This window comes from Hypomesus nipponensis, chromosome 11, assembly GCF_054491055.1.
Source record: "Hypomesus nipponensis isolate SF chromosome 11, ASM5449105v1, whole genome shotgun sequence".
Classification (NCBI taxonomy): domain Eukaryota; kingdom Metazoa; phylum Chordata; class Actinopteri; order Osmeriformes; family Osmeridae; genus Hypomesus; species Hypomesus nipponensis.
The window spans coordinates 4630001-4642500 of NC_140371.1; the positions used below are offsets into that span (position 1 = coordinate 4630001).

The following is a 12500-nucleotide window of genomic DNA, read 5'->3' on the forward strand; positions in this document are numbered from 1 at the left end:
TGTACGTGTGTGTGTGTACGTGTGTGTGTGTGTGTATACGTGCGTGCGTGCGTCCACTTAGAGAGAGCATCCCAGTGTTCTCTTGCTGGTTAGTGTTCCGTGATGTTAACACGCTACGGTACTTACACCTCCCAGCCAATCAGAGTTTGAGGTGTGATGCCACAGGAAGTGGAGTTCCCTGGGCCACAGGAATGTAGACTGAGGTAGTAAAACCTAAGTTGAACATATGAAGGTGGGGACTAACATCACGTCATTACAACAAGGGAGTTTTTGGGTGTCACGAAGGTGGTCACCTAACGAAGATAGCTACAAGCTAATGGTGGCTAACTGTCGCTACCAAACAAAAGATCTTAAAAAACGACCGTAAAAGTTTACGTTATTAGTTATAAAATTGTTGGAAAGGGAGGGAAATGCAACACAATGACAACCGACAATCATAGTAAATCCACTTAACTTAAATGTGTGTAATACTACAATCCACAGTTTGTGTTCAGTTAGCCCAAAAGGGTCCCATGCAACATACCCAAAGACCCCTGGGTGGGCAATCGAACCTTCATATTTAAACTAGAGCAAGTCAACCAGGAAGCCAAACTTTTCTAAAGAGGCAAACTATTCTATGAGACGGAAGTTTTAACTGGACCATATGACATCACTGTCTCTTCTCTGTCTCCCTGAATCCCTCCATCATCTCTCTCAACACCAGCCAGACATAAATAACGTCCTGTCCTCTCCCCTCTCCCCCTGTCCCTCCATATCTCTCTCTGTTCCTCCCTCCATCTTTCCCTCCCTTCCCTCCCTTCCCTCTTCCACACACCCCCTTTCCCTCTCTCCCTATCACCCTTGCTGTCTCGTTCCCTAACTCTCCCCTCCCCCCACCCCTTCCTCCCTGCTCCCCCCCCCCCTATTTCCACCTCCGTCAGGTCCAGAGTGGGCCAGGCAGACAGTAATTCTAGTCATTACAGCCATGCAGTGCTGCACTCCAGGAAGGGACCCCTTCCTGCTCCAAGGAAGCAATCACAGTAGGAGGTCAGCTTTGATCCGGAGGATTCCTGGCTCTGACTCATCCTCCTCCTCATCATCACCCTCCAAGGTGTGACTCACTCACCGCCTGCAAGTTAGTCATTCATACCTCGACCAACTTTCCCTCCACTCTTACAACTTTGGAGCAAAGAATGCGTCTATGAGTGTATATGTGTGTGTGTGCGTGTGTGTGTATGCGTGTATCTTTGTATGTGTGTGTGTGTCTATCTATGTGTGTGTGTGTTTGTGTGTATGTGTCTGCATCTGTGTATGTGTGTGTCTGTATCTGTGTATGTATGTGTGTATGTGTCTATCTATGTGTGTGTGTGTTTGTGTGTATGTGTCTGCATCTGTGTATGTGTGTGTCTGTATCTGTGTATGTATGTGTGTATCTATGTGTGTGTGTGTGTGTGTGTGTATTATCATTACTGGAGAAGAACTGATCCCTCATTAATCAGTCCATTCTTTGATCCTCCCAGTTTTACTGCTGCTCTCCCATTTGTTCCTGCAGCTAGCCATGGAGCTGAATCTTAAACACACACACACAGACACACAGCTAGTTATTTTCTAGGAAGTGCTCTTGTTAAGGGTTCCGGAAACATCCGCTGATAGGAATCTGGGTCCTCTGGTGGCTTCTATTTTCTTTAGCTTTTACTGCTGGACATACTCTCCTCTCTCTCTGCTTCTCTATGCCTCTCTCTCTCTTTCACTCTCTTTCTCTACTCTCTTAACCACCCTTCTGCCTTTCTTCCTTTCTTTCTCTCCATCCTTCTTTCCTCTCTCACATCTCTCTCTCTCTCTCTCTCTCTCTCTCTCTCTCTCTCTCTCTCTCTCTCTCTCTCTCTCTCTCTCTCTCTCTCTCTCTCTCTCTTCCATCCCTCTCTCTCTCTCTCTCTCTCTCACTCCTATACCCCCCCCCCTTCTTCCTCTGCCTCTCTCTCTGTCTGGATCTTGGTAAGTGACTGTGCCGATGCCAAAACAAAGAAGGACCTCTTCTGCTTCCTAGATTCTCTGCTAAGACTGAGTTAAACAAACAAACACACACACGCCAAGCTGCCCAACAAGTAGAGCTAGACACCAAAGGCCACAGGCGGCTGGCTGCTCCACAGAGAGAGAGAGAGAGAGAGAGAGAGAGAGAGAGAGAGAGAGAGAGAGAGAGAGAGAGAGAGAGAGAGAGAGAGAGAGAGAGAGAGAGAGAGAGAGAGAGAGAGAGAGAGAGAGAGAGAGAGAGAGAGAGAGAGAGAGAGAGAAATAGACATTGAAAGACGGGAGAGAAAGAAAGAAGAGAAGACGAAAGAGAGAACGTCACACACGCACAGACACCCGAGTCACTCACCTGGGATGAAGTACTGCTCTTTAGCTGTGATGGAGACAAGAGAGAAGCAGCGATGTCAGTGAGGCAGTGATGTCAGTCACACACACACACACACGCGTGCGCACACACACACAAACACACACGCACACACAGCCATGGCGGAGCTGTGGTCCTGTTCAGCCATATATACAGGCTCAGTATATATGAGCATCGTGAGAGCAGGTTATCCACACATCTCAATGACATTCATTAAGATGTGTTTATGACCATGTTGGCTGACAGGCACACTGTCGTCATGGTCACACTTGGACAATGCTGGCTGCAGTGATGAACATGGATGAATGCGTGGCTCACAGTGAACCTGGGAAGAACCGTGGATATCGACATGTGTAGAAACTGTTGTCTCGCTTTGAACTGCAAATTGTTGAATCTCCCGCATATCTCGGGCCCAACAAATGCACCCGTCGGTACTGATAACAAAACCTTGAACTTTATAACATTTTACGAGCTAACGACAGTCAAAGAGAGTAAGAGTAAGAGAGAGAAAGAGAAAGAGAGCATCCGATAGAGTAAGAGAGAGAGCCAAGGAGAGATCCAGATTCAGAGAGAGAGCCATAGAGCGAAAGTCAAAGAGAGAGAGTCAGGGTTCGCAAACGAGGGCAAGGAGGAGACCGGAAGAGCAAGATAAAGAGAGAGTGAGAAACAGAGAGAAAGAAGGAGGGAATGGTAGCGGTCAAGAAGGACAGAGGGGAAGACCGAGAGGAGAACAAGAGATGTTCCATGGCGTGTCAATGTCTCTCGCCCTGGCCCCCTGCCTGTGCTGGCTCAGCTGCCTGCATCTGGCATACAGGGAGCCTAGAGGAGAGGAGCGTTCACTCAGAGGGAGGCAGAGGGAGGCAGAGAGAGGGAGGCAGAGAGAGGGAGGCAGAGAAGGAAGAAGGCAGAGAGAGGGAGGCAGAGAGAGGGAGGCAGAGAGGGAGGCAGAGAAGGAGGGAGGCAGAGAGAGGGAGGCAGAGAGGGAGGCAGAGAAGGAGGGAGGCAGAGAGAGGGAGGCAGAGAGAGGGAGGCAGAGAAGGAGGGAGGGAAAAGGGGAGGTAGAGTTCGAGAAAGTTTAGACAGTGAGGAAGAGGTTTAAAGACCAAGACTGGACAGACAGACAGACAGACAGACAGAAAGACAGAAAGACAGAGATCCTACCAGAGCAGCGGAACTTCTTGCTCTTGATCTGCCCGATGCGCTTGTTGGCCAGCCTGCGGGGGCTGGCACAGCGCGCTCCACTGGTCTCTATGGGGTTGGAGCGCAGGTAGTCTGCCAGCCACTTCAGGTTACAGTCACAGATGAACGGGTTCTGGGCCAAGTGTCTGAGGGAGGGAGGGAGGGAGGGAGGGAGGGAGGGAGGGAGGGAGGGAGGGAGGGAGGGAGGGAGGGAGGGAGGGAGGGAGGGAGGGAGGGAGGGAGGGAGGGAGGGAGGGAGGGAGGGAGGGAGGGAGGGAGGGAGAATAAGGGGGGGAGAAAGGGATGGAGCGATAGAGGAATGGGAGAGATTGGACGGCAAGGTGAAGGAGAACAAGGAAGATCATTCATCACATAAGGAAGTGGAGACAGAGAACATTGGTTTGGAGCTGTACACTGCAAACTGGTGTGTTTGAACGAGTGTGTGTATCCATGCCTGCGTGTATTTTTGTGTGTGAGAGGGTGTATAGTAGGGTGTATAGTAGGGTGTATAGTAGGGTGTATAGAGGGTGTATAGAGGGTGTATAGAGGGTGTACAGTAGGGTGTATAGAGGGTGTACAGTAGGGTGTATAGTAGGGTGTATAGTAGGGTGTATAGTAGGGTGTATAGTAGGGTTTAAAGGGTGTACAGTAGGGTGTATAGTAGAGTGAATAGAGGGTGTACAGTAGGGTGTATAGAGGGTGTATAGTAGGGTGTATAGAGGGTGTACAGTAGGTGTACAGTAGGGTGTATAGAGGGTGTACAGTAGGGTGTACAGTAGGGTGTACAGTAGGGTGTATAGAGGGTGTACAGTAGGGTGTACAGTAGGGTGTATAGTAGGGTGTACAGTAGGTGTACAGTAAAGTGACTGGAGGGGTATTGTATATATCAAGATCACCAAGCCATGGACATGGGCATGCTATGTGTTTGTCCTGACAAGGCTGTGGCTTGAAGTGGTTTGCGTTTGATCTACCGACAGGGCTTTTGTGTGTGTGTGTGTGTGTGTATGTGGCCTTGTACATGTGTATGTTTGTTTGTGTGCTTAGGTGTACGTGTGTATGTGTATCTGTGCGTGAGCACGTTGGCACGTGTGTGTTTGTGTGCATGCTTGTGTGTGTGTGTGTGTGTGTGTGTGTGTGTGTGTGTAATTGTCAGAATGATGGATTTCCTCTCCACCTCATGTTTCCATCCCTGTGTTATTAGGCCAGAGCAGTAAACAAGTATGCGTTACTCATGTTTTATGATGACAGCTCAGTATGTGTCAGAGAGTTTGGGTGGTGTGTGTGGCTAACGGACCCCTGTGTGTGTGTGTGTGTGTGTGTGTGTGTGTGTGTGTGTGTGTGCCTAGACAGATAGACTCACAGGGTCTGGATGGCCCTGAGGGCAGTGAAGGTGCCCTTGGCCACAGTCTGGATCTTGTTGTCGTACAGTGACAGCAGAGACAGGTTCTGGAGGTCCTGGAAGGCGTTGGCACGCACACAGTGGATCTTATTGGCATTCAGCAACCTAGCAGAGAGAGAGAGAGACGGAGATAGGAGATAGGAGACAGAGAGAGAAAGAGAGAGAGAGAGAGAGAGAGAGAGAGAGAGAGAGAGAGAGAGAGAGAGAGAGAGAGAGAGAGAGAGAGAGAGAGAGAGAGAGAGAGAGAGAGAGAGAGAGAGAGAGAGAGAGAGAGAGAGTCAGATAGACTAGGACCAGAGATGGTGTGTGATGTGGTACTATGTGGAACTAGATTCCGGTTTGTGGTACTATGTGATACTATGTAATACTGGATTGTACTGTGATCATATGTAATACTGTGTTGTATTATGTGGTACTATATGGGAGTATTCAATGTGGGACAATGTTGTACTAGGTGGTACTACAATGTACTTTGTGGTACTATGGTGCAGTACATGGTACTACAGTAGGTGTTTATACTCACAGCAGCTGTAGAGCATAGAGACCATCAAACACTCCTTTCGGCAGCTCTGTGATCTTATTACCATAAAGCACCCTGAAAACACACACATTAACACACACACACACACACACACACACACATTAACACAGTACAGAGAGAGAGAGACAGAGACAGAGACAGAGACAGACATAGAGAGACTCACAGAGAGTTGAGGGTGCGCAGGCCCTGGAAGGCATCAGGAGCGATCTCTGAAATCTGGTTGTTACTCAGGTCTCTGTGGAGACAGGGGAGTCATGGGGGAGACAGGGGAGAGAGGGGAAGGGGAGAGATAGAGGAAAGGAGAGAGTCAGTTGGGCGACAGCAACAGTATGAAAGGGAGATCCAGGAGAGGGGGATGAGATGAGGTCGAGGAACAGAGGAGAGGAAGATTTGTGGAAGAGACACGGGGGAGATAACGAGAGATAGTGTGAAAGGAGGACAGGAAAGAGTGGGAAGTGGGGAGGGGGGGGGAGGAGACATAAGAGTCAGCCATGGAGATGTTCAGTGTGGGAGGTTTTTCCTTCCTATGTCTTGGCCACGCCCACCCAGGAAGCTCCACACAGCAGTGATGGAGAGGCCACGCCCACCAAGGAACATATAAACGGCAGTAATGATAAGGCCACTCCCACCCAGGAAGCTCCACAAAGCAGTGATGGAGAGGCCACGCCCACCCAGTAAGTTATATACAATATTAATGGTAAGGCCACGCCCACTTAGGAAGATATTCACAGCAGTCATGAGGATGCCACGCCCAACCAGGAAGTTAAACACAGCAATGATGGAGAGTGATGTATTTGATCTGCCTTGACATCAAAGCTGGGTTCCAGAACTCTTAGATATGGCGGTGACATTCATAGAGCTGTAAATTCAGCAGGAAAAAATCCAATCACATTTTCACAGAGATTTCACAGTTATGGTTTTCACCTTCCGTGCGGTTGTGAGCCTGCCTGTATGTGTGTGTGTGTGTGTGTCTGTCTATTTGGTTGTGTGTGTGTGTGTGTGTGTGTGTGGGTACATGGTGGTGGAGCTGGTGTATTAATGAGGTGTAGGGCTGCGGTCCATATGGAACGGGCTGTTTCTGAACATGCCCACTGTTAATAGGATCCACAGGCCTCTACCCACATGCTAACCACTGAGGGAGGGAGGGAGGGAGGGAGGGAGGGAGGGAAGGAGGGAGGGAGGGAGGGAGGGAGGGAGGGAGGGAGGGAGGGAGGGAGGGAGGGAGGGAGGGAGGGAGGGAGGGAAGGAGGGAAGGAGGGAAGGAGGGAGGGAGGGAGGGAGGGAGGGAGGGAGGGAGGGAGGGAGGGAGGGAGGGAGGGAGGGAGGGAGGGAGGGAGGGAGTACTAAGGCTCGGCTTCTACCATTCTTACCACTGAGGAAGGGAGGGAGGAATATAGGGAGGGAAGGAAATAGGGAGAAGAAGGGGGGAGAAAGTACTAAAGAGAGAAACAGAGAGACAGATGGAGAGAGAGGTTAATTGAGTGTGTAGTGAACTCCAGCCAACAGGAAATCTTGATGGAGAAAAGCAATGTGGTAAAACAGGGATATCTTCTCGTTTGGGGATCACAGCTAAAGAAGTATCTGTTTGTCTTTGTGCAAAGACCTGAGGTTTCCTGGATGAGGTACAGTTATACAGTGGAAACGACTATAGTCCATGTGTGTGTCTGTATATACTTCTAATCTTACATTTGATTTCTGCAGGGAAAAAGTAGGCCTATAAGGCATTTTCAAAGGTGGAAAAAGTGTGTGCGTTTATGTGTGTGTGCGTGTGGAAGGTAGTACCGGTGGTGTGTGTTTGTAGCTGTGTGTGTGTTTGTGTGTCTGTGTTTATATATACATACATGTGTGTGTTTATTTGTGTATGTGTGTTTGTGGTATTTACAGAGAACACAGGTCAACAGCAGAGGTCAGGACAACCCTGCAGGTCTTGTGTAAACAAGCACACACACACACACACCTGTTCCGTTGTGACTGGGAGCGCCCTTAGAACGCACCACATCACACCAGCTCAGCGTGCTAACATGGTAGCACGTTGGGCCCCAGACAGGGAGGGCAGTGAGGCAGCTGGACATGCAGAGGTCAGGGGGTCAGGGGTTAGGAGGTCGGGGGTCAGGAGGCAGACATGCGTGGTCGTGGTCTAAATGCAGGCTGGTCTAATAGCAGAGAGACATCTATGTATGTCTATCCGCCTGCCTGTCTGTCTGTCTGTCTGTCTGTCTGTCTGTTCATCTGTCTGTCTGTCTGTTCATCTTTCTGTCTGTCTGTCCATCTGTCCATCTGTCTGTCCGTCTGTCTGTCTGTCTGTCTGTCTGTCCATCTGTCTGTCTGTCTGTCTGTCTGTCTGTTCATCTGTCTGTCTGTCTGTCTGTCCATCTGTCCATCCATCTGTCTGTCCATCTGTCCGTCTGTCTGTCTGTCTGTCTGTCCATCTGTCTGTCTGTATGTCCATCTGTCCATCTGTCTGTCCATCTGTCTGTCCATCTGTCCGTCTGTCTGTCTGTCCATCTGTCTGTCCATCTGTCCGTCTGTCTGTCTGTCTGTCTGTCTGTCCATCTGTCCGTCTGTCCGTCCGTCTGTCTGTCCGTCTGTCCGTCTGTCTGTCGGTCTGTCTGTCTGTGTCTAGGTGTAGTCAGTTCAGAGCACAGCAGGGAGGTCAGGTCTGGAAGAAGAGAGGTAAAAGGAAGAGGCCGAGCGGTAGAGGTGGAGGAGAGGTTAATGGTAGAGTTACGGGGAGAGGTTGAGCCTCCCACCAGCTTCCAGCCAGCCAGCCTCCGACCATCCAGGGAGAGAAACATGACATCTGTGGTTCCCCCCGTATCTCAGAGGCCTCCCCACTGTACCAAGTCACATTCCCAACCCCCCCCCCCCCCTCCAGGGGCCGTCTGCCTTCATGCCATGACAGCAGCACTCATCGACACAGTACTTCTTGAGACACCTGCGAGTTTGTCCCCGCCCCGCATGTTGCGACTGAGATCCTGTTGTAACACCGAGACTGCAGTGGTTAGAACCAGCCCTTGAGATCCTACATTTGGACTGTCCCGTGTCATATATGACAGAGAGATTTTATTGTTGCACTGTAGATGACATTGTTCACATGACCTGGTAGCTGACATGTGGTCCATTTACCAGGCGCTGTGGCCAGCCAACACCTTTTCGAAGTGTTTGTGTCAAGCCCCCCCATCATGTAGTGTAGCCTCCACGTGTGCTGTGTGTCAACGTCCAGAGTGTGCTGCTGAGGGAGTCAGGTGGCTGAGCGGTTAGGGAATTGGGCTAGTCATCTGAAGGTTGCCAGTTCGATTGCCGGCCGTGCCAATGACGTTGTGTCCTTGGGCAAGACACTTCACCCTACTGGCCTCAGGGGGAATGTCCCTGTACTTACTGTAAGTCGCTCTGGATAAGAGCTTCTGCTAAATGTAAATGTTGAAGAAGGACGTGCCGTCTACTCACATCCTGCGGAGCTTCTTGTACGGAGAGAAAGCTCCTGGAGGAACTGACTTGATGCCATTCTGCTCCAGACGTCTGGAGAGAGAGAGGGGAGGAGAGAGAGTGAGTGAGAGAGAGGGACATAGAAGTAAAGAGAGAGAGAGGGAGAGAGAGGAGGAGAGACAGACAGAACAGAGGAAAAAGTTCAAAAGGTGCCATCAGTTAACCAAACCATAGAGATCACTATAGCAACAAAGCAATGTAATCCTGCATTGCCAAATCCCCTTGGTGATTGGTCGACTCAGACTAATAAAGATATGTTCTTCTCTTCTAATTGGTTCAGGCTTCTGAGTCATAACATCCTCGGAAACAATAAACAAGAAACCTCTATGGCTTGTCTGGATCTGGCTCTGCACACACACACACCCTCACACACACACACACACACACACACACACACACCGATCACTAATGGGGTTCAGAGACTGTCTGTTTCTCCAGACCATCTGAGCCAAATTAGAGTCTCAGGCTCCCAGAGTTTCCGCGGTTGGTGAATGAGCAAGTGTGTGTGAGCATATGTGTGTTTGTGTGCTTCAGAGAGTGCGTGAAAATCTCTACGAGTGCCTAGTCAATGCGTGTGTGTGTACGTGTGTGTGTGTGTGTGTGTGCGTGCGTGCTGGCGGCTGCCCCCAGCTCACAGCCCAGCCAGTGATGTGCCAGGCAGCAGGCTGTTTATCTGCAGGTCAGATCACAGCCTTTAAAAGCGGCCTTAACAAGGATTAGACCTGAGCAAGGGGCCTGGACTGGCCCACTGCCTGCTTTCTCTTTGTAGCCCTGCCTGCCTGCCTGCCTGCCTGCCTGCCTGCCTGCCTGCCTGCCTGCCTGCCTGCCTGCCTGCCTGCCTGCCTGCCTGCCTGCCTGCCTGCCTGCCTCCCTCCCTCCCTCCCTCCCTCCCTCCCTCCCTCCCTCCCTCCCTCCCTCCCTCCCTCCCTCCCTCCCTCCCTCCCTCCCTCCCTCCCTCCCTCCCTCCCTGCATCCCTGCATCCCTGCATCCCTGCATCCCTGCATCCCTGCCTGCCTGCCTGCCTGCCTGCCTGCCTGCCTGCCTGCCTGCCTGCCTGCCTGCCTGCCTGCCTGCCTGCCTGCCTGCCTGCCTGCCTGCCTGCCTCTCTGCCATACAGACAGGCAGACAGGCAGTAGAGAAGCAGACAGGTCAGTGATAGCTGTGCTCTGTGTGGGAGCATGATAACACAGAACAGGAGGACACACGGCTTACTGTTGGAGGTTTATGTTTCTGACCTCTGAGCAGGAAGCGCTTACACAACGCACCAGCCAGACCCCCCCCACCCCCAAACCTCCACGCACTGGGGGGTCAATATTCAACCAGTCATTTCGTCAGGCCTGCTGATTGGAGGCCGCGATTTATGAGTTTGGAGTTTCCATATTGGTAAGTGGAGACGGTTCCTCTTCAAAGACAGTAGCCACCAAGCTCTGTGGATCTGCTGCGGCCCAAATCACATTCTCAGAATGGCTGTCATTCCAGACCGCAGATTCCTGTGGTGGCTATGTTTGACGTGTGTGTGAGTGTGTGTGTGTGTGTGTGTCTGTGTGTGTGTGTGTGCAGCAGTGTGTCAGTGCTGTGGTCTGTAGGCCTTGTGTTGGGCTGAGTGGCTTTAGCGCCTTATATCATCGACTAAACTGTCTGGACTCAGAGCATCGCCTCACTGTATGGGTGCACACGGGTGTTTTTTGTGTGTATGTGTGTATTTATTGTACTCTATGTAAGTGTGTGAGAGAGCGTGTGTGTTTTTGTGTACACGTGTGTGTACGTGTCCTGCATGTATGCTTGTGTGTGCACAGCAGTGGTTCTCAAAGTGGGGTCCCCCGAACCATAGCCAGGGGGTCCACGAAAATGATTTGCCATAAATTGCCATTGTAAAATTGTGCTGTATCATTAAAAAGTGCAAAAAATACATAATAACCTACGGTGGGGTATTCTAGAAAGCAGGTAATGCAACATAGCCAGGTAAGTTAACCCACCAACCCACAATGTTGCAGCAACTTACTGGCAATGTTGCTACAACGCTGGGTGTCAGCTGTATGTCACATAACCTGCTTTCTGGAATACCCCCCAGATGGGGACCATTTGCACCAGTAAAACAAGCATGTTGTGCCCATTTAAGAGCACAAAGGGTATGCTGAATGGATGTTTATCGGGGGGGTCCTTGGAAAATGTTCACCCTTTTAAGGAGGTCCCTGGCCCGCAAAGGTTTGAGAACCCCTGGTGTACAGTATGTGAGAGACTGTGAGTGTCAGTGTGTGTGTGTGTGTGTTAGTGTACTGTGTGTGTGTGTTAGTGTACTGTGTGTGTGTGTGTGTGTGTGTGTGTGTGTGTGTGTGAGAGAGGGAGAGAGACTGTCCTTGTCTGTGTGTGTGAACATCTGCATGTGTGTTTCTATGACTGTGAGCAGAGCAGCATCATGTGTAACCCTCTAGTGCCGTCTTTCAGTCACTAGGATCGACAGAGCAGGACTAGGTTTACTTCTGTCTGATAAAGGGCCTCACTGAGGAGAGAGACAAAAATGTATGTTCACAACTTACAAACACAAACACACACACAGTCTCTCTCTCTGTCTCTCACACACACACACACACACTCCCTCTGTCTCTCTCTCTCTCACACACACACACACACACACACTCCCTCTCTCTCTCTCTCTCTCTCTCTCTCTCTCTCTCTCTCTCTCTCTCTCTCTCTCTCTCACACACACACACACACACTCCCTCTCTCTCTCTCTCTCTCTCTCTCACACACACACACACACACACTCCCTCTCTCTCTCTCTCTCTCACACACACACACACACAAATCCTCTCTGTCCTCTGGAGACTAACTGTGATTCCCTCCAATCAACAGAAAGAAAAGAAACAATTCCAGCGAGTGCCTTGAGATGGATAATCAATGTTCCTCCGCCAGTTCATCAGGCCTGTGTGTGTGTGTGTGTGTGTGTGTGTTTACGAGTGGGAGTATGTGTGTGTGTGTGTGTGACGATCGATGCCCCTCATCCTTTTCATTAGGCCTTGAGCATGTTCCTCATCAGGGGCAACCTTTTCAAACGCTGTGTGAGTGAGTGAATGTGTGTGGTGTGTGTGAGGGTGCGTGTGTATGTACGTGGGGTGCGTGTGTCTGTGTGTGTGCCAGCATGTGTGCGTACGGTGTGTGTTTGTGTGCACGTGTGTCTGTCTAACCAAGTGAACCAGCTGAAAGCTTAGAACACAGTCTCCAAACTCATAAACAGCAAACTGGCACTCATTAGCTGCAGGCTGCAGAGGAGAGAGTCAGTGGGTCTCCATTTCTGAGTAATGAGAGTCTTAGTGTGTGTGTGTGTGTGTGTGTGTGTGTGTGTGTGTGTGTGTGCCTGAGGCTCATTAAGCCAGCATTAAGCAGGTCGTGCTACCCAGCAGCCAGTCTAGCAGTAATTGAATGTGATTTTATAATGAACTTCAAGCACACATCAAACCTGCTCCAACGATTACCGAGCTGTCCTCTCGTCCTCCCCCTCTCCTCCCCCTCTCCTCCCCCTGTC

General features: G+C 50.5%; 1 protein-coding gene across 1 annotated transcript in view; it reads right to left on the reverse strand.

Moving 5' to 3' along the window:
• LOC146267826 (slit homolog 1 protein-like) overlaps positions 1-12500 on the reverse strand; it is an 84751-nt gene that overhangs the window by 6749 nt on the left and 65502 nt on the right. The window contains exons 9-14 of the mRNA XM_084709390.1: positions 8938-9009; positions 5654-5725; positions 5473-5544; positions 4911-5054; positions 3533-3696; positions 2357-2380 (exon numbers count right to left, since the gene is read on the reverse strand). Of these exons, the coding sequence (XP_084565516.1) occupies positions 2357-2380; positions 3533-3696; positions 4911-5054; positions 5473-5544; positions 5654-5725; positions 8938-9009 (548 nt within the window). The remainder of the gene's footprint in view (positions 1-2356; positions 2381-3532; positions 3697-4910; positions 5055-5472; positions 5545-5653; positions 5726-8937; positions 9010-12500) is intronic.